At 41.3% G+C, this 19,783-nt stretch overlaps 1 protein-coding gene across 7 annotated transcripts in view; it reads right to left on the bottom strand.

Annotated features, from left to right (window-relative positions):
• Window positions 1-19,783, bottom strand: part of LOC149163738 (MAG2-interacting protein 2-like) — an 87,174-nt gene that overhangs the window by 22,594 nt on the left and 44,797 nt on the right. For all 7 annotated transcript variants that reach the window (XM_089431841.1, XM_089431840.1, XM_089431839.1 and 4 more), the window contains exon 4: window positions 19,509-19,682. In XM_089431841.1, the coding sequence (XP_089287967.1) occupies window positions 19,509-19,682 (174 nt within the window). The remainder of the gene's footprint in view (window positions 1-19,508; window positions 19,683-19,783) is intronic.

Genomic DNA, 19,783 nt, shown 5'->3' with positions numbered 1-19,783 from the left:
TGTCTTGAGTGCCTTTGATGATAACCATTGCTTCTAGCATCCTTGAAATTATCTACATTTCTTCTTGGAGCAGGATTTCTTCCATTGTTCCCTTGATTTTTCTCCTTGCCTTTGTCGGAACTGGGAGCATCACCATTTCTTTCTGGCGTCTTCACATTCCTTTTGTTTGAAGCATTATCATTCTTGTTTGAGGATTCACCTGCATACCCAAGACCTAATTTATCAAATGGACATATTTGATGGCTGAGCATGTCATCCAAGGCTTGAGAGCTCTTCAAGGTTTTGTTCATCCCTTCAACCTTTTTTCTGAGGTAGACAATCTCTTCTTCCAATCTTTCACACTCATTATTCTTCTTAGCAAGTTGTTTCGCAGTTTCTTCCTTGATACGAGTAGCTTCATTTGCTTCTGTTTTAAGGGAGATGATATCTGACTTCATTTTGAAGATTTCTTCATTTTCCTTTGCTAGACTGCTTTCCATTTCTTCCTTGATCCTTGTAGCTTTACATGTTTCAGCCTTTAGAAGTTTGATGTTAGATTTTAATTTGAAAATTTCTTCATCCTTTGCTTGTAGTTGACATATCATGGTATTTCTTTCCTTTTCTGCTTCTTCAACGTGTCCTTCTATGATTTCCAATGATTTCATTGTCTTCTCAGCTCCTTGTGCTTGTTTCCTTGCTTCTTGTAGTTGAGATGAGAGAGGAGACCTCTACCTTGTACTGACCAATCTCTTCTTCAAGTTTGTTCAAACTCTTGTGCCTTTGTTCAAGTTGACTTGACAAGGTATCTTCCCATTTCTTTGCTTTATCTAATTGATTTGTCATGGATATGACTTCTTCATGATGCTTTCTTTTGCTTTGATGAAAATCCTTCTTAAGCTTGGCAAACTCTTCATCCCTTTCTTGTACTTGAAGCTTGACAAGGTCAACTTTCTCCATTGATTGATCTTGGTCACCAGCTAGTACTATCTTCTTAAGTTCCTCATTTTCTTTTTTCAAATTGTTAAATCTCTTCCATGGAAGCCATAAGTTGAGCGAGGAGATCTTCTACAAAATCTTTTTCATTCTCTTCATCTTCTAGATCTTCTTTAGCCTTGATATCATCATTCTCATTTTCACTTTGTGATGGGTTCTGGATTTCCTTCTTGATTTCCATCATCTTCTTGACTGGTAGTCATGGTCAATGCTCCTTTTGAGTGAAGGTCATGAAGTTTGTCCCATATACCCTTTGTTGACGAACATTTTCCTAAATTGTTCTTTATAGAATCAGGTAGCCCATTCAAAATTGCCTTTATTGCTTTTGCATTGTACTCTTTGGATTCTCCATCCATCATGCTATCAATAATTACTAATTTCGAGATTTCAATGCCTTGAGTCTTTAAGAAATTCCTCATTCTTGCTTCCCATATATTAAAGTTTCCATTGAACCATGGAGCCTCCTCAAATTGATTGTCTTCTATTTTAGTGGTAAAGGGAGACACATCCTTAGGAGGATTGGAGACTTTCTTCCTTGACTTCACCATTTGTGTTCTAAAGATCAACCTTCAAGCTGTTAGGCTTTGAATGAAGGTACTAGCTCTGATACCAATTGTTGGAAATACTGAGAGGGGGGGTGAACCAGTGTTTCTTTTTCAATTGTTATTTTACCAATTAAAACATTTATATTCAGAACACAAGATGAACAACAAGAATAAATTCTTTTATTAATATAATCTTTACAATAAAATAGATACAATATATATATAATTCCAATCCATTTCCAAGCACCAACTTGGACTTTTGTGAGGCTCCAACCTCCAGAGCACCAACTCTGTTTTGTCAAGGCACCAACCTTGAACTTGGGAGCACCAACTCCCAGGACACCAATCCTTCCAATTCTGAGGTACCAACCTCAAGGACACCAATCCTTCCAGTTTTTGAGGCACCAACCCAAAGACACCAATCCTTCCAACTTCTAAGGCACCAACCCCAAGGGCTCCAACCCAATCTTGTCAAGGCATGTTTGATAGGAATGTTCTGCTCTCAGAACTCTTCTTTACTGAGTTCTGTCTGCTTACAGCTTCACTGTAGTCTCCATGCTACAGCATCAATGGCAACCAGTCTTCTTATGAAGGAGTCTTTACAACTCTTCATACTGTCCGCACAGAGTCTGCAATAGTCATCATGATCTCTGATAATGTCTACACACAACTTTAGTGAGTCTACTATTAGCTGCACTAAGCTCTGAACAAGAACCAACTTCCTGTTCAAGCATTTGTTCTAATTGTCCTAGTAAATGCTTCAGCATGACTACTTCTTTGTTGGCTACTTCTCCCTTCAAACAATGTCAGATAAAACTTTATTTATTACATCACAGAGTTGTTCTTTAGACTGCATTGTGTACCTGATTAATTCTTCACAGGATTGAGTCTTTCATAGGGTAACACGATCAACAGAGATGCTTGTCCTTCGAATGCCTCCTGTCCTGTTGGACCTTCGGCCCTTTTTTGTTCTGCTGGACCTACGGCTGCCTCTGTTTCTTCCAGTTTTTCAACAACAACTGCATAAAGGCAATTCTCTGTTTTCTTATACTGATACGCCTGACCTTTGGCTTCCCTTTCACTCACTTGAACTTCCGCTTCCTCTGTGCTCGCTCGACCTTTTGGCTTCCTCCTTTGATTGCTTGATCTTCGGCTTCCCAATCTCTAGCTTCCTCTGTCTCTTCGTGTTCACCAACGCTCATTGGACACGTTCAGGAGGAAGAGCGGTCGAAATACAAAGAAATGTTGCTTATTAAAAATATCAAAGAGGTCCTTTTCCTTTAATAATATTCATACATTAGACTTCATTGTTTACAGAGGATTTCATTGGAGAGACAGTACCAACAGGGAGGCCCCACATGCCACGTCACAATCGCAATTGCAATCGCAATCGTTCAGGCCCACTAAACTATCAGAAATGTTAATTTATGCTTTTGGCCTTAAAAACCCCAGGCAACACATTTATTGGAATACACAGGAATACACGGAAAAAACCCGACCGAACGCTTAAGGCCAGACTTCAAATACATTACGCCCGCATCTATAACTTCATTGGGTCTGCTTCTCCACAACTTTATCGCAATCGGCAATTTATAGAGTGGCAAGGCTTTACAATATATGCGATATGCGATGGATGCGATAATATGTTAAATCATATTGCAATGGTGTAGTCGGGTCCGCGTTATTATCGCAATCGCAGTTTTAACGTGACACGGGCTTTAAACTCTGCGATACATAACTCCCGACATGACGGACGTGATATATCATTAGGGCGCGATATAATAGGACCATCGGGTCCGCAACTATATATCACAATCGGTTGTTTCAATGTGGCATCCCGTTAAGACTTATGATATGATAATTCCGATGAGGCGGACATGATATGATATTAAACGGTTGTTAATACATCCGTCGGGTCCATAGCATATCGCATTCGACAGTTTTCCCTTTAATTCTATTATAACCCTCGTATAATGGGAATATACACAAACACACGGGAACTTGCATTTTCCGCTTTTCCATAGCCTTGGCGTGTTTATCGATGCTTACCTTTTTCCGGATCAATCCTCCACTGTAGATCCTACCATCCCATCCAACGATTGATATTACACCCGACCAACAAAGCTACTCAGTGATCCTGCACCATAGATCAAAACCGCATTTGATCCAACGCTCGACAACAATATCGGGTGAGCTACATGCACGAGGATTACCCACCCGATAAGGCAGTTTCCTCTCTCCTTCTCCTGCCATGCGTCGGTCGATGAATGGTATCGGGTGATCAGCCCTAAATACCACTTACAGCCTTGAGTCCGCCCGAAAACCGCTGCCACTGTTACAAACCCGCTAGTTAGCTGTTGAACGCAGATACGATGTCATATTAAGGATTGTTGCTATAACTTGTTCGGGTCTGTGTTATTATATCGCATCTATACATATATATACTCCTCCGCTCTTTGTACTCCTCTGTTATACTCTTGGCATATGCGATACTCCCGATAGTTCTTCCTTTGGCTTTCCTGTGGCTTCTGATATTGCTCCACTACCTCTTCTTTGCTTTGTTATTCCTCCGATATCGCATGATATGGCTCCTCTGTTAACTGCTCTTGCGGTGGCTTCTCCTAAGAGGAAGCAACGACAAGGGGGTCAGAATCAAGAAGGAGGAAGAGGAGGATGCTGCCCTAGCATCTGAGGGAAAGCAGGAGAAACGGAAGAAGGACCTCTCCAAAGTCAAATGCTTCCACTGTGGGGAACTAGGTCACTATGCGAGCCAGTGTCCGAGGAAGAAGAGCAAGGGAGAGGCTTCTGAGACCAAGGCTACGCCAGCAAGGGCAAAGAAAGAAGTGGAGACAGATGATGATTGTGCCATGAGTGCTCACACGCCACTTAAGAGGAAGTGGGGAGACATCGAGCTGTAGCCAAATGGACTACAGGCGATGAGCGACAGGATCCTCGAGGTACCCAGCCTCTTGGATTATACCTTGCTACGAGAGCCCCGAAGAGGAGTAGCAGTACTAGTAGATGTCAATAGAGACGGATGCGAATGGAGCGACAGAGGGAGCTATAGTGCAGGATTCCCAAGACAACGTGAGGCAGCAGTGCGAGATGCATGGAGTTGTTGTAGCAGCGCAGAGGTCAGAGAAGGGGCACTTGTCAGCGACAGAGGGAGTTTCGGCATCGAGGGTGTCTCTAGCCTAACAGAGATGTCATAGTTGGGAGATCAGTTACTTACTTCTCAGTAACTGAGTTGCAGTGCAACAGTTAGCAGTGGCAGTGCTATGGGCAACACAATGCAGCATGATGAGAGGGGTTGTCATATAGATGCAGTAGTCACAGTGGCAGGGCCATGTGTAGCAGTACATGATGCAGCAGTGCAAAGGATGTTGGGCAGCAGGCCTAGCATTAGCACAAGGACCGATGCTGGATGATCAGGGTGATACTCAGCGAGGAGTATTACTAGAGCACAGTCCTCGCTAAGAGGGACTGTTGATTTGGGGTAGCATCAGATGTGCTCTAGCCACGACAATTGGTGGAGAGGCTAAAGCACATGAGATCTCCAATACCCAAAAATAGTTTGGGCAAATTCTAAACAGTTAGGGAGATATTAAAATAATTAATATTTTTAATGGAGTCCTTAAGTCTAAACTTAGGGAAAATAAAATATCAATTTGAATTAATATAAAATTGTGTTAGAAGGGTCCAAAAGTCATGGATCAAGCCAGAATTAATCTTAGTCATTGATTAGGGACTTAATCTCGGCCGTTGAATTGTCAACGAGAAAAGAATAAGAGGAGGCTTGAGGGTCACCTGGAGAACACACCAAGTTGATTAAAATTTCGATTTTCTGGGGCAGGGTTTGCTGAGGAAGTCGAAAGAGTGATCAGAGTGGCAGTGAATACAGAAGCAGAGAGGCAGAGATAGTGCCAGGAGATCAGCACAGAAGCTGGGAGAGAAGGACACAGAGCCAGCCAGAGGTTCACGCAGAGGCAGCGAGGAGTTGCGCAGTGCCTCACAGAGCCAGCGTGGGTGATGCAGAGGCTCTAAGGGCTGACGCAGTGCCTCCAGAGGCTGACACAGGGCAAGCTAGGGTGATATTGGGCAGACGCTAGGCCAGAAAGGGCTGACGCAGTCCCTAGAGGCTGACATGGGATTTTCGTGGGGCAGATTGGAGCTAGGAGTTGTCAGTGTTTGTCCAAGGTTTCAGCCAGAACATCTATCTCCGACTGAGAGGTACTACTGTTGAGATTATTCTCTGTTGGGTGAGCTGGTTTTGGCACCCAGATTGTATTCTAAAACTACTTAATAATAAAACCTTTAGATAGCTGCACCGGTTTTCCCACATTGGGTTTTTCCGGGGACATTGGTCCAAAAACAACGGTGTCACTTGTGTGCTTGTTTTGTTTCCTTCAGTTGATGATCTGTAATATGTTGAGCATGTACTTGTATTTATTTTCAGTATTTACATGGTAAATAACTTGTTAATTAATCAAAACAAGTAGGAAGAAATAAATCAAAAAAATACATGAAGGGTTTCTAACAGTTAGACTTAGAAATTCCAACAAGCGTGACAGGAGATGACGCAGAGACTGGGTGGTGCTACAGGGGGCAACGGCACTAGAACAATTCCTCACTAATAGGGAGTGTTAGTGTTTGTAGCATTAGATGTGTTCTACTCATGAAATTTCGTTGAGACTAGAATACATGAGATCTCCAAAACCCAGAAATCGTTTCTTGGAAATTCAACCCAGAGATGACTTAATTAGATTATTAGTCGTTTTTTAAATATTTCTTAAGTCTAACTTAGGGAATACGACTAATTAACCATAATTAATTAAGTCATGGTGTGAATGTTCTAGAAACTCACACAGATCGACAGGGAAATACTCTGGACCATCGATTATGTTTTAATCTTGGTTGTTGGTGCTCCAAAAAAAGATTACAAGAAGAAGTCGACAGGGAGATGGAGAACACACCAGTGCAGTTACTCAGTTGCCTAGGCAGATCGATTATCTTAGTGGTTGTGATTCAGCAGAAGAGATAGAGTCAGAGGGTGAGTAGCAAGTGAGAGAGAGGATAGCAACAGGAGTCCAAAAGGCAGATTTCTGAATTCAAGAAGAGGCAGCGTGAGGGAGAGGGTATTCCATAAGAGCACTGTGCAGAGAATGACGGGGAAGCTCTAGCGTTGTTGGGTGATGTTGTCATTGATGTCAACCCATGGAATTGATTGGATTTGACTTTGCCCAAATACACCAATTATTGATGTCAAATGCTTAATGAACGCTTCTTAGTAATTGTCGGATCACATCAAGATGGCAACTATTTTTGGAAATACTGAGAGGAGGGGTGAATCAGTATTCCTTAGCAATTAGCACTTTTAAATCTTTTCAGAGCATTAGTTAATCTTCAATTATTATTAATGTTTATCCAGTAAACAAAAGAACACAATAGGCACAAGAATTTTAGGTGGAAAACCCCCTGGGTCAAAAACCACCAAACACTTTTCTAATAAATTCTTTAGTCTTCAGCCCTAATTGAAATGAAAGTTACAACTTCCTAGAATTCTAAAAAACCATTCTTTTCCAGCTCCCACTGGAAGGACGCCCCAATGCCCTGGTTTCTTCAGTAGTCAACTGAATGGATGCCCCAACATCCTAGACCAACCTACAACCCTGAAGTGTTCACGGGCTCCAACCTGTAGGCGACTTCATGCACCTGCCTAACACCTCCCTGCCACCCTATAATGATCAGAAGTGAGACAAGAGTGTGGACTCCCGTACCAGGGACAATGATCCACGATACAATATGATTTACAATGATTTTTTTGTACTTGACCAAACACCCAATCACACTATGACCTGCAACCCAACCATGACATCATCCCAACAGTGACTCCTATACCTCCCAACAATGCCTCTTCGACTCTAGGCAGATTGACTCTTTTACAATAATGACTCTTTTACAACACTGTCTTTTTGACAAGACCTAACACTTCACTCGACATTGCTTCTTGGATCACTTGTAGTTGTTGGGGTACTGTTGTGCTTGCTTCAAGTAACCGTATTTTAGCATTGCATGTCCTTCTAGTATGTGTCTGAGTTGTTCTAAAGTGTCATCCTTCATGCACATGCATTAGCAAACAAGACCCAAACAAATACAAAACAATATATTTACGCTATCCTGCAAAAACATATGTCAGAGATGATACTCAAAATTCAAATGCAAACACTAATCATACATACCTTGTTGTAGCAGACTTACCCTTGATTGTTGATGTGTGGTCCTTACTGCAATGATCCTTGAATGCATAATTTTTCTTGCCTTCTAGGAGCTCGATATTGAATCTGTTGTATCTATGTAATTTCAGATCTCCAAGGTCTGAAATTTCGTCCTGTGGTAGCCCTCTGAGTCCTCTTTCCAACCCCACAGGTCTGATCGAGATTGGATTCTTCAAGAAAGAGTTATGCCCAATCTCCCATGATGACCTGATTATAGACTGGTTCAGTAGAGCGAACTTGTACAAAGTGCCAAGTGTCATTGTTTCGACCTTCGTCCCTTAAAACGATAACCAACAAACTACAGCTCGTCCTCTTTCTGTCACTGTTTACAAAATTTGAGTCCAATGCTCAGAGAGGAAGTTATGACGATTTTCCAAAGGCCACCTGTTTGACATGGAATTTGGGAGCCTGCAAAAACCCTAAATTCCTCGAATCATATCTCCGAAAATAAGTTCGGGACCAATAACAAAAACCACTGCAAGTAGAACCAAACGAAGCTTAAACTAGAGAACAGAGAGTAAGAGGGAACTCGTAGAGAGTAAGCCAACCTAAAGCCTCCATGGAACAGCAAACAAATCACCCCAAGAAACAAACGAAGGCACATCATACATACAGAGCCGAACCAAACCTACAGCACACGAAAAATTGGAGGCCGACGCATAGTTTTACCTCGGCATGTGGAAATGAATTGCATTTGTGGAACCGAGGCCAGTACATAAGGTCAGGCCTAATACATTAAAGGTTCATTAAACCCTTGCACCAAAACCATGATTCCCTTTATTTGGAAGATACGTAATAACGCGATTTGGTGACACGTCGTCCCTCTCGGGATTGCCACCAATTTTTGGTATCACAGCAGGTTAGTTCCTTTTTCTCAGTAAAGATGGAGGTAGGTAGAAGAGGCCGAGGTAGAGCCATCTGAAGAGTAGCAGATGAAGGGCTACGAGAAGAGATCAGGACCTTAACTGCACGTTTGGCAGCAGTGGAAGCAGGAAGGCGTAGAGATCCAGAAGGTGGGGATGACAGTGAGGAAGAAAATGCAGCCACGACAGATGGGTCAGATGAAGAGGGACCAGAGATTAAACTATTGAGATCAGTTTTGTTGGCTAGTAGCAAGCCAAGACCGGAGCTTTCTAATTATGATGGCAGTTTGTCACCAGAGGCGTTGTTGGACTGGATAAGAGAACTAGACAAATATTTTGAATATGAAGAAATCAACGAAGATAAGAAAATCAGGTTTGTTGTCACCAAATTGAAAGGACATGTAGCACTGTGGTGGGACAGTGTGCAGGCAGAAAGGAGAAGATTGAACAAACCATTGATTAAAAAATGGGACAGGATGATTGCTAAGATGAAGAGCAAATTTCTACCTAAAGATTACCAAATTGCCCTTTATAGACAAGTACAAAACCTGAGACAAAGAATGATGACTGTAAAGGAGTATACCGAAGAATTTTATAAAGTAAACCTAAGAGCTGGCTATGTTGAGGATACTCCTGAGAAAACAATGAGGTTTGTAAATGGTCTACAGATGGAGATCCTAGATGAAATTAGTATTCTTTCCCCTAAGACCATAGAGGAAGCCTATCAGAGTGCTTTGAAGGCGGAAGAAAAGATCGCCAGGAAACAGAATGCCAGAAGAGGACGTGGTTCAGGCAGAGGTAGGGGACAGACCTTTGGCAGAGGTAGGACTGCCAACAACAATGAAGAGGGCAGCAGTTCAAAAACTTCAGGACAGACTGAAAGGGAAGGTAATACTAGAGGAGGAAGGTCATACCAACGAGGAAGAGGTAATGGCAGAGGCAGAGGAAATGCCTATCAGTGTTACAAGTGTCACAAGTAGGGACACAGGTCCTTTGAATGTCCTGAAAATGAACCAACTGGATAGAGGGGAGCATATGTTGCTCAGCCCGATGAAGCAGAGGCACTGCCACAAGAGGTGGAAAATATGCCTGAAACAGGGGAAGCCTTGGTGTTGAACAAGGTGTTATTGAAACTAGCTAAGGAAGTAGCTAATCAGACACAGAGGAAAGCATTGTTCTAGACCGTGTGCAAGTCACATGGGTAATGTTGCAAAATAATCATAGACAATGGAAGTACCGATAATCTGGTAGCTATGGAAATGGTAGGAAAACTGGGTTTGAAGAAGTTGAAGCACCCGACTCCATATAGGGTGTCTTAGTTGCAAAAAGGACACCAACTGCTGGTCGATGAGCAGTGTGAATTAGAGTTTCATATTGGCAAGTACAAGCACAAGGTGACTTGTGATATCATGCCAATGGACGAAGAGTTGAATTATTCAGAAGTAGAAAAACAAGCTTTTGCAATCTTTAAGTCAGTAGAACACTTTAGACCTTTTCTCTTGAAATCACTTGCAAAAGTGATTATTCCTTTCCTAGCAGTTAGGAAATTGCTTATTCAGAGAGAATTAGGAGAAAAGAGATCTAATTGGGTTACAACCTTACAAGAATATGACGGTTTTGCAGGTTGATAACTGGAGCTTTTGATAATTTAGCTAAAGATGATTCAGGTAAAAATGCTAAATGGAATCTAGAATTCTCTCACTACTCTTCGACTACTCATTGGGATGTTGTTCAACACCTAATTGTGTCTAAATTTAGAGGGAACTTCAATGATCCTAATTTGTCCATTGATAACATAACAGTGATCTTATTTGTTCACCCATTATCAGGGAAATATTCAGACATGGCAATAGTTCACTTTCAAAACTTGTACCCTCTTTCAAAGTTCATTTTAGATGAACCATTCAACATTTGTATTGCCAATTTTTTAGGCATATCTTCATTGAAGCTTAGATTGAAGATTAAAGATAATACGAATTTATGCACTAGCTCATGTTGCATTACTGGTATTATTATTCAGACATGTGATTGAGGGTGGAAACATTAGATTGTGAGCTTACAAACCTCTCAACAATCATAAAGTCTAAGATCACATTCTTATGTGTTGTCATCCCTATCTACTGATGAGGTGTTGTCATTATCCACTAATAAGTTAGCAATGAGATCTAAATCTAGAAGTGGTCAAATACATGTACCATAAATTGATTTCATGAGATGAATACATGTTAAGAATGGCTTAAGGTATTTTCCACCAAATTCTTGTCCCTTGTTGTCCTAACTTCTATTTCTCCGCAGGCGTTACACTTGGATATTATTTTTTACTCCATATGCTTGGTCTATAGCTATTTATGGAGTGGCTCTTCTCTTGGTGGACCATTTGCATTATTTGGAAATTAGTGTATGATGATTGGATGAGAGTCTTAGGCTATTGTTGGAGATCGAGGTTATCGTTTACTATTTTTGGAGAGTGGTTGCAACTCCCTTGCACCATTCCTTAGGACACACCTCTTAGAGATTATTGTACTATTATTTGTTAGATAGGCCTTCCCAGACATGCACCCCAAATCTTCAACCCTGTCATGAAAGGGAATTTGATGACCAATTCAACAACATTCTACCATTATTTTAGTACTTGTTTGACTCGTCAAATGTGATCATTAGATATTATTTTTTTATTATGAGGCAGTTGAGCTTATAACTCACTAAATAAGAGGCTCTCCTTACTTCGCATGGTTGTTGAGTGAATTATAGTAGAGCATCTCTTTTTCTTGGAGCAAATATTTTGAAAAATTTTGCTTTTATGTTGTGTCAGACCATTATATAAGTAAGTTGTGGATTGGAGCTTTCATTGTGCTGAACCTAGGCCATCAAAGTGAGAGACAACTTCGAGTGGTGGATTTAAATTTTAAACTGGTTATGACTTTTCTCCCTTGTTTCTTCATTTTGCTTGCTTTATATGTTTTATATGTAGTTTCTTCAAAGAGTAGTAACTAGACTTAGTAATATTTAGGCAAGCAAACACTTAGGTTTGATTTTGAAATTGATGCATGTTATGATTATTTCCTTGCATAAATTATATCTTTAAGTTACAATCATATAGGATGTTTGCAGGATGCTTTAGGACAGTATTTAGATTGTTTAACATAGAAGAATTTAGGCCCTCATAATAATAGTACATGACTTTCTTAGCCCAAGGATTAGTTAGGCGCTAGTCACCCTTTCTCATCCATCCAAAAGAACTTTTAATTTTTATATTTTCTAACTAATTTTTCTTTGTTTTGCTTGTTGTAAATTCGTTTTATTTTCAGTCTTAAGTAATTACTAACTTCTATTTTTTACCTTTGACATAAAATTTCAATTCCCAGTAACCATTTTAGTCTAGGATTTCAATTTTTTTATTTTAAACAAGACTAGAATATTAAATAGGCTTGCTGGAATTTTGTTTCAAATTTCTGTTTTGAATTAAGCGCATTTCCAGCACTTAAATTAATTCAGAAATTTTCACTTCCAGGATAATATAGTGACCTAGGACCTCATTTTTCAGTTATAAACCACGCTAATTTTTATTTATACATTTCCGATATTGTTTTAATTTATGTTTTACATTGTTAATTTTAGGTATGTTCCATGCTTAGAGCAATTTATTTCAATTTTCACAGTTAGCTCAATATCTTTAGCAATCACATCAGCATTAAAGTAAATTGCAGATGGAACATAAACATAAATCGCAGAAGACAAGCCAAGACAAGAGGACACAAGAGGTGGCACTAGCCAGGGACAAACCCCAATGTGGGGAAACCCTTAATCAATAATTCTTATATGTTCTTCAATATTTCAACAAAGAGAGAGAGATAGTACATTTACAACAGAAGTCAATACTTCGACTAATATATTATCTCTACATGAGAGCAGTTGAAGACATGTTGCTTCAACTGATTCTCCAAGTTGACTCATTCACCTATCATATGTTGCACTTCACCGTGCTGCACCATGATGCACCCATCATCACAATATTGGACCTCATGTTGCTGCTGTCTCAGTGTTTACCTAATGCCATGGCTGCAGCATGCTATACCCATGTGCTTGCTGCACCATTGTTGCTTTGTGTCCTAGCTACATCAAGTACTATACTACTGTCCCATATAGCACTCTACTTGTAGTTGTCCATGCTTTACCATGTTGTTGTTGTCCATGATTCTTCATGCTTGCAGTTGTCCCATGTTGCATCATGTTTTACAATGCATTCTATAATACCTCAGCGTTTCCATGTTGTCCCATTGTAGCACCTATGTCTAGCAATACTGATCATATGTATTGCTGCCCATTGTTGTTATGATTGTGTTCAGGTTAGGGCTACCACACAGTCAGGAGATAAGTCCTTTTAGGACTGCAGTTTATCTTGAAGAGCTTTCCCTCATGCCACGCTGCCCTTTGAAGGTGTTGTCCACCCTTGAAAGTCCTTGACACAACCTCAGTTGTGTGCTCTGGCTTGCAGCCTAGCACAACAGCTAGTTGTAGCACTCCGCCTTCCCAAATGATACCCAAACAACAGTGTTTCTTTCCTCATGAACTCGAGCAAGCTGACAACACTTACCTGCACTCAAATGCATACATATACAGCCCTGAATCTCTCGTCCTTGTGACTGTGGCTCCCTGTCTTGCTGTCGTCCATGCCCACGTTGCTTCATGGTATGATAAGGTCCCTTCTGCTGCGGATGAAGTCCTTCTTATGCTGCAGCTAAGGCCTTGACTCAGGGCTCCTCTTGACAGTAGTTTAGGGCTTCCTCTTGATGGTGGTTTAGGGCTCCCATTAGTTATGGATAAGGGCCTTCCCTTTGCTACGTTGGAGCTCCCTTTGTTGCGGATTAGAGCCTTCCCTTTGCTGCGAATTAGGGCTCCCTTTGTTGCGGATTAGATCCTTCCCTTTGTTGCGGATTAGGGCTCCCTTTGTTGTGGATTAGAGCCTTCCCTTTGCTGCAAATTAGGGCTCCCTTACTACGCATTAGAACTCCTATTGAATGCAGCGATGGCTTCTCAGATTTGCGACTAGATCTCCTCCAAGACTGCGACTAGGGCTCTCCTAGATGACTGCGTCTAGGGCTCTTTTAGATGACCCTCTCCATTGTGTCTTCCTTGAGAGAAGACAAACCCAAAACAAGTGGAGAGAAGGAGATCATGAGTGTTGTGCTCTCAAATGATTCAAGGCACCTTTATTTATACAAAAACGTAGAGCACGTGAGGGGTTTATTTGGTTTTTGGCCGACCTTGACAAATTGTACCATAACACAAATAAATTCATATCTCCATGAATACTTATTGGAATCAGATGATATTTAGATCAATCCTACACCTCTCGATGAGAGGGATCCAAGAAAAATATCAGTTGCCATTAATAAGATGACCCACATGGAATTTGACCCTAGTTTCCAATTTTAACACTCCCTCTCAACTAGGGAGGACTCCATCCGTTGATTTATATCTCTGACTGTACTATCTCTGCCATCAATGCCCTGCACTGTTCTGCTCAGTTCTGCTCTACTCTGCTTAGTTCTGCTATGCTGAACCATGAAGAAGAAGAATTGATCGAGAATGTCTCATACCATTCTCTACTGACCCGAAGTCAATTTCATCTGAAGAGAGTGTGTCATATCACTCTTACTGACCCACAGTCAATTTTATTGATCCCAGATCAATATCACAAGAGAGTGTATCAAACCACTCATACTTATCCTAGATCAGTTTCATCGATCCCAGATTAATGGAGGTCATCCTAGCATAGGGAGTATGGTAGATACAACGATGCGTCCATCGATAGTACCACTATGGTCCCTAACCCCATTTCCCTACCCATTAATCAGATGAGAGGTACTTCCCATGAGTCCCAGATTGCATGGGTAGGATGCCTCAACAGGAGAACAAATCATTATGTCCATAGGAGAATGAATCATCCTATCCATTGGTCGTCACAGGAGAACTAATCATCATGGCCCACAGGAGAACTAATCATCCTGGCTCACAGTCGCCATGGGAGAACTAATCATCCCGGCCCACAAGAGAACTAATCATCCTATTCCATAGTTGCCACGAAAGAACTAATCATCCCGGCCCACAGGAGAACTAATCATCATGTTCCATAGTTTCCACGAGAGAACTAATCATCCCGGCCCACAGGAGAACTAATCATCTTGTTCCATAGTCGCCACGAGGTATCACAGGGAAAGGTTGAACCTGTCACCCTGTACATAGCGCACCACCAGGGGAGGGTGAGTCGCCCTGTGGTCGTATGTCGCTCCAGTAAGTACCCCAAGCCCCCCAAAGCTCCCAGAGCTCAGTGCATGCAACATGTAGGACCCTTATACAAAGGTCTCTCAACGACTCCAAGTCGTTCGGGAAAATCACAGATTTGACCTTTCCCTGGGGCTTTGACAAAGTGTCTGCGACCTATACATCAGTCTTAATGCGATGGAGCCTCCTCGCTCATCGACTTACCATATCCCAGATAAGGTAGTATCTGATGTCTATCTATTGGAGCAATCATCGAATACGGGATTCCTCAATAATCGAATCCCCCTTGGTTGTCACAAAGAATCACAGTGGTATTCATCATGTGTACAAACAGCTCACTGATGAGCTTCCACAACCAGGCAGCTTCACACAAGATCATACTCGTAGCTATGTATTCGGTCTCGGCAGTGCTTATAGCAACTGACTTCTGCTTCCTGCTCATCCATGATATCGAAGCAGAATCCAGAGAGAACCGACACAGAGAAGTGCTCTATCAATCCTCCACACTGCCTGCCCAGTCAGCATTCGAATAATCATGCAGCTTTCATATTTCCAGCAGTGTATCTCAATCCATGAGAGATTGTGCCCTGAAGATATCTCAGAAGATTCTTGGCACCAATCTAGTGAGGCTCAATCAAATATGAGCTCACCATGCTAAATGCAAAGCATATATACGGACGAAAGTTCACCCAGAATATCAATGCAGATGAGTTTATGAAACTCAGAAGCATTTCCCAAATCTGGCCCGACATCACCACCATATAACTTTTGAAAGTTAAGATCCTCGAGGTAGTCACGAGCTTGCAGTTTACCATTCCATATCTGGAATCCAACTCCCTCTTACTTCTGCATGTGAGAGAGACTGCACCTGTCAGAAATAGGTCGTCCTCAGAAGGTGTCAGTATGAGAGGTCTATCATCCACAACCTTCGAGCAATGGTTTGGATTGGTTTCACTCCTAGTGCATCTCAGCTTCATTAGACAGCGATCAATCCTCTCATACTATGCCCAGCGTGTTATACTTCAAGCCATAGAGGGCTTTCTTCCCCCAGTATATATGAGATTCCCGATCATGAATCTTAAACTCCTCGGGTTGTTCCAAACCTGTGGACCTGCTACATGAGGGGAATGGTCCCCTTGTAAGATTTTCCTTCGATACATCTCAAACATGTACCTTCATGCTCTTCTTGAATTCAGGCATCTGAGTCACCATCTGACTCATATCAGGCAGGGCCCCATAAGTAGACCTCTGGTGCTATAGATCAGATGTGTCAACTGATATGATCCCCAATGGACCATCCTACAACTTGATACAAATTGCCAACCCTGAACTCAAAATCATCTTAGAAAGTTTTATTTTTTAAACACGTACCTTTCCATCGATGAATGCCACCTTGAAACCTTTGACTTCCATTGCTGAAATGGACATCGAGTTCTTCTTGCAATCAGGTACATAAAAGAGATTCTGTAAGTGAATAGAGTTACCCTCATTCAATTGAGAGGTAACATTCCCTACACCCTTTCCAGAATAGGTGGCATCGTCTCCAAGTATAATCCCACGATTGTTTCCATCTCTACGAAATTAGAGAGAGCACCCTTCTATACGATGGAGTGCCTTGAAGCACTACAATCAATAAGCCAAATTCCCAAAGAATCTAAAGGAGAGGGCCAATACAAGACAGCACTTCTTTATCTTATCAGAAACAACATTTGATTCTTCATACCTGGGGTTCCTTGCTTTCTTGAAGAGTCAGTCGTTACCTTGATGACCTACACTGTCATTCCTCTGATCATTGAAGATGTCCCTGGAATGATTGTTATCATCATCAAGTGATGTGTCCCTGCCATTCAAACACTCCTTCGCATAATGGCTGAACTAGTTATATGCCTTTCCTTCCACCCTGAGATCCGGTCTTCCCAATGAAGTGATCTTTAGGTAGGCCATATTCCGCTGCGCCATTCTGATAATATTCTCTGCTTCGATTTCACCCTCGGTGAATTTGAAGAGGGATGAGGAACCCATTGATCCTTTTGTCCTTTCCTAACTGTCTTCGGTGATTGCTCTTTCACTCTTGCTTGGGCATTGTCTTCACCTCAGCTCTGATACCATGTTAAGTTTAGGTATGTTCTATGCTTAGAGCAATTTATTTCAATTTTCACAGTTAGCTCAATATCTTTAGCAATCACATCAACAATAAAGTAAACTACAGATAGAACATAAACATAAATCGCAGAAGACAAGCCAAGACAAGAGGACACAAGATGTGGTGCTAGCCAGGGACAAACCCCAATGTGGGGAAACCCTTGATCAATTCTTCTTATATGTTCTTCAATAGTTCAGCAGAGAGAGAGATAGTACATTTACAACAGAAGTCAATACTTCGACTAATATATTATCTCTACTGCACCCATCATCACAATACTGGACCTCATGCTGTTGTTGTCCCAGTGTTTACCTAGTGCCACGGCTGCACCATGCTATGCCCATGTGCTTGCTGCACCATTGCTGCTTTGTGTCCTAGCTGCATCAAGTACTATACTGTTGTCCCATACAGCACTCTACTTGCAGTTGTCCATGCTTTACCATGCTGCTGTTGTCCATGATTCTTCATGCTTGCAGTTGTCCCATGTTGCATCATGTTTTACCATGCATGCTATAATACCTCATCATTGCCATGTTGTCCCATTGCAGCACCTATGTCTAGCAATACTGATCATATGTATTGCTGCCCATTGTTGTTATGACTGTGTTCAGGTTAGGGCTACCACACAGTCAGGAGATAAGTCCTTTTAGGACTGCAGTTTATCTTGAAGAGCTTTCCCTCATGCCACACTGCCCTTTGAAGGTGTTGTCCACCCTTGACAGTCCTTGACACAACCTCAGCTGTGTGCTCTGGCTTGCAGCCTAGCACAACAGCTAGCTGTAGCACTCCGCCTTCCCAAATGATACCCAAACAGCAGCGTTTCTTTCCTCATGAACTCGGGCAAGCTGACAACACTTACCTGCACTCAAACGCATACATATACAGCCCTGAATCTCTCCTCCTTGTGACTGCGGCTTCCCTGTCTTGCTGTTGTCCATGCCCACGTTGCTTCATGCTATGATAAGGTCCCTTCTGCTGTGAATGAAGTCCTTCTTATGCTGCGGCTAAGGCCTCGACTCAGGGCTCCTCTTGACAGCAGTTTAGGGCCTCCTCTTGACAGTGGTTTAGGGCTCCCATTAGCTATGGATAAGGGCCTTCCCTTTGCTGCGTTAGAGCTCCCTTTGCTGCAGATTAGGGCTCCCTTTGCTGTGGATTAAAGCCTTCCCTTTGCTGCAGATTAGGGCTCCCTTACTGCGCATTAGAACTCCTATTGACTGCAGCTAGGGCTTCTTAGATCTGTGGCCAGATCTCCTCCAAGACTGCGGCTAGGGCTCTCCTAGATGACTGCGTCTAGGGCTCTTTTAGAAGACCCTTTCCAATGCGTCTTCCTTGAGAGAAGACAAACCCAAAACAAGTGGAGAGAAGGAGATGATGAGAGTTGTGTTCTCAAATGATTCAAGGCACCTTTATTTATACAAAAACTTGGAGCACATGAGGGGTTTATTTGGCTGCTGGCCAACCTTGACGAATTGTCCCATAACACAAATAAATTCATATCTCCATGAATACTTATCGGAATCGGATGATCTTTAGATCAATCCTACACCTCTCGATGAGGGATCCAAGAAATATATCAGCTGCCACTAATAAGATGACCCACATGGACTTTGGCCCTAGTTGCCAATTTTAACATCAAGTATATTTCCAGCACATGGTATAGGTCAGAGATTTGTCTTTTCCAGATCATATTGAAACCTTAGACCTCACTTTTAGATCATGGTTTAGCCTCATGTTGTATATGTAGCATTCTGAAATTTTCTATTTAGAGTTTCACTATTAATTCATGCATTTAAATTTAAATTCAATGCAGAATTTTAATTTCCAGATTTCATAATTGAGCATTTGCATAAAGATCAATTAAATTTTCAGATTTAACACAAGTCTAAAAAATTGAAAAGTACAAATGTGAAAAGCACTCTTACATAAGATCATTAAATTTTCAGATTTAACACAAGTTATCCTACACTAGACTTGAAACTTGGTTGGAAACATGAATCTACATATCTTCACTGGAAATACTTTAAACTGGCTTCACAAGAGAACACATTGGTCTATAAACAACCCATTGACACACCTAAACAATTGGACTTGGACTTTCCTCAGAGATACCCCTTTGAGTTGAAGATGGGCCAACAAACTAAAACGAGAAGAAGACCTATTGAAGTAATAGTGGGTAGACTTCCTGATTTACAAAAGCTAACACCTTCTGCTGAGGACTTTACATTTTGGGATACTAGATCTTGGTGTAACACATTCTCCACCTATTTAATACCCTTTTTCTCAACTGTAAACAATTTCTTCTTGCAATAAAATATACAACGTGAATAAATAAGGTTGATTCAAAGTTTATGCATTCCATGAAAATGCACAACTTCTAACATTGCCATAGAATTCTATTAGAAGTTAATAACAGCAAACCAATTACCAGTAAATGATTGAAATGCTTTTGTGAAGTTGTCATCTTTCCTCAAAATTGTAACCTCATTGTTGAATAAGACTGCAATATATTCTCCACTTGCAGAAAACACAATTAATCTTCCCCCATTCTCGACATAGTGTTCTTTACAAGTTGACCAGCCAATATTGAAATGTTTCAGCCCTGTTCAAATGAAAAATAACTTGATTAAATAGTGATCAGGAAAAATAAAATAAAAATTCACAAAATTTAGCACAAGTTATCATATATCATATCCAAAAATA

This window comes from Pinus tabuliformis, chromosome 5_1 (genome assembly GCF_031772625.1).
Source record: "Pinus tabuliformis cultivar Carrire ecotype Pingquan chromosome 5_1, CPIR1, whole genome shotgun sequence".
Taxonomy (NCBI): Eukaryota; Viridiplantae; Streptophyta; class Pinopsida; order Pinales; family Pinaceae; genus Pinus; species Pinus tabuliformis.
Note: the sequence above shows the minus strand (reverse complement) of the source record. Positions and strands in the feature narration are given on the sequence as shown.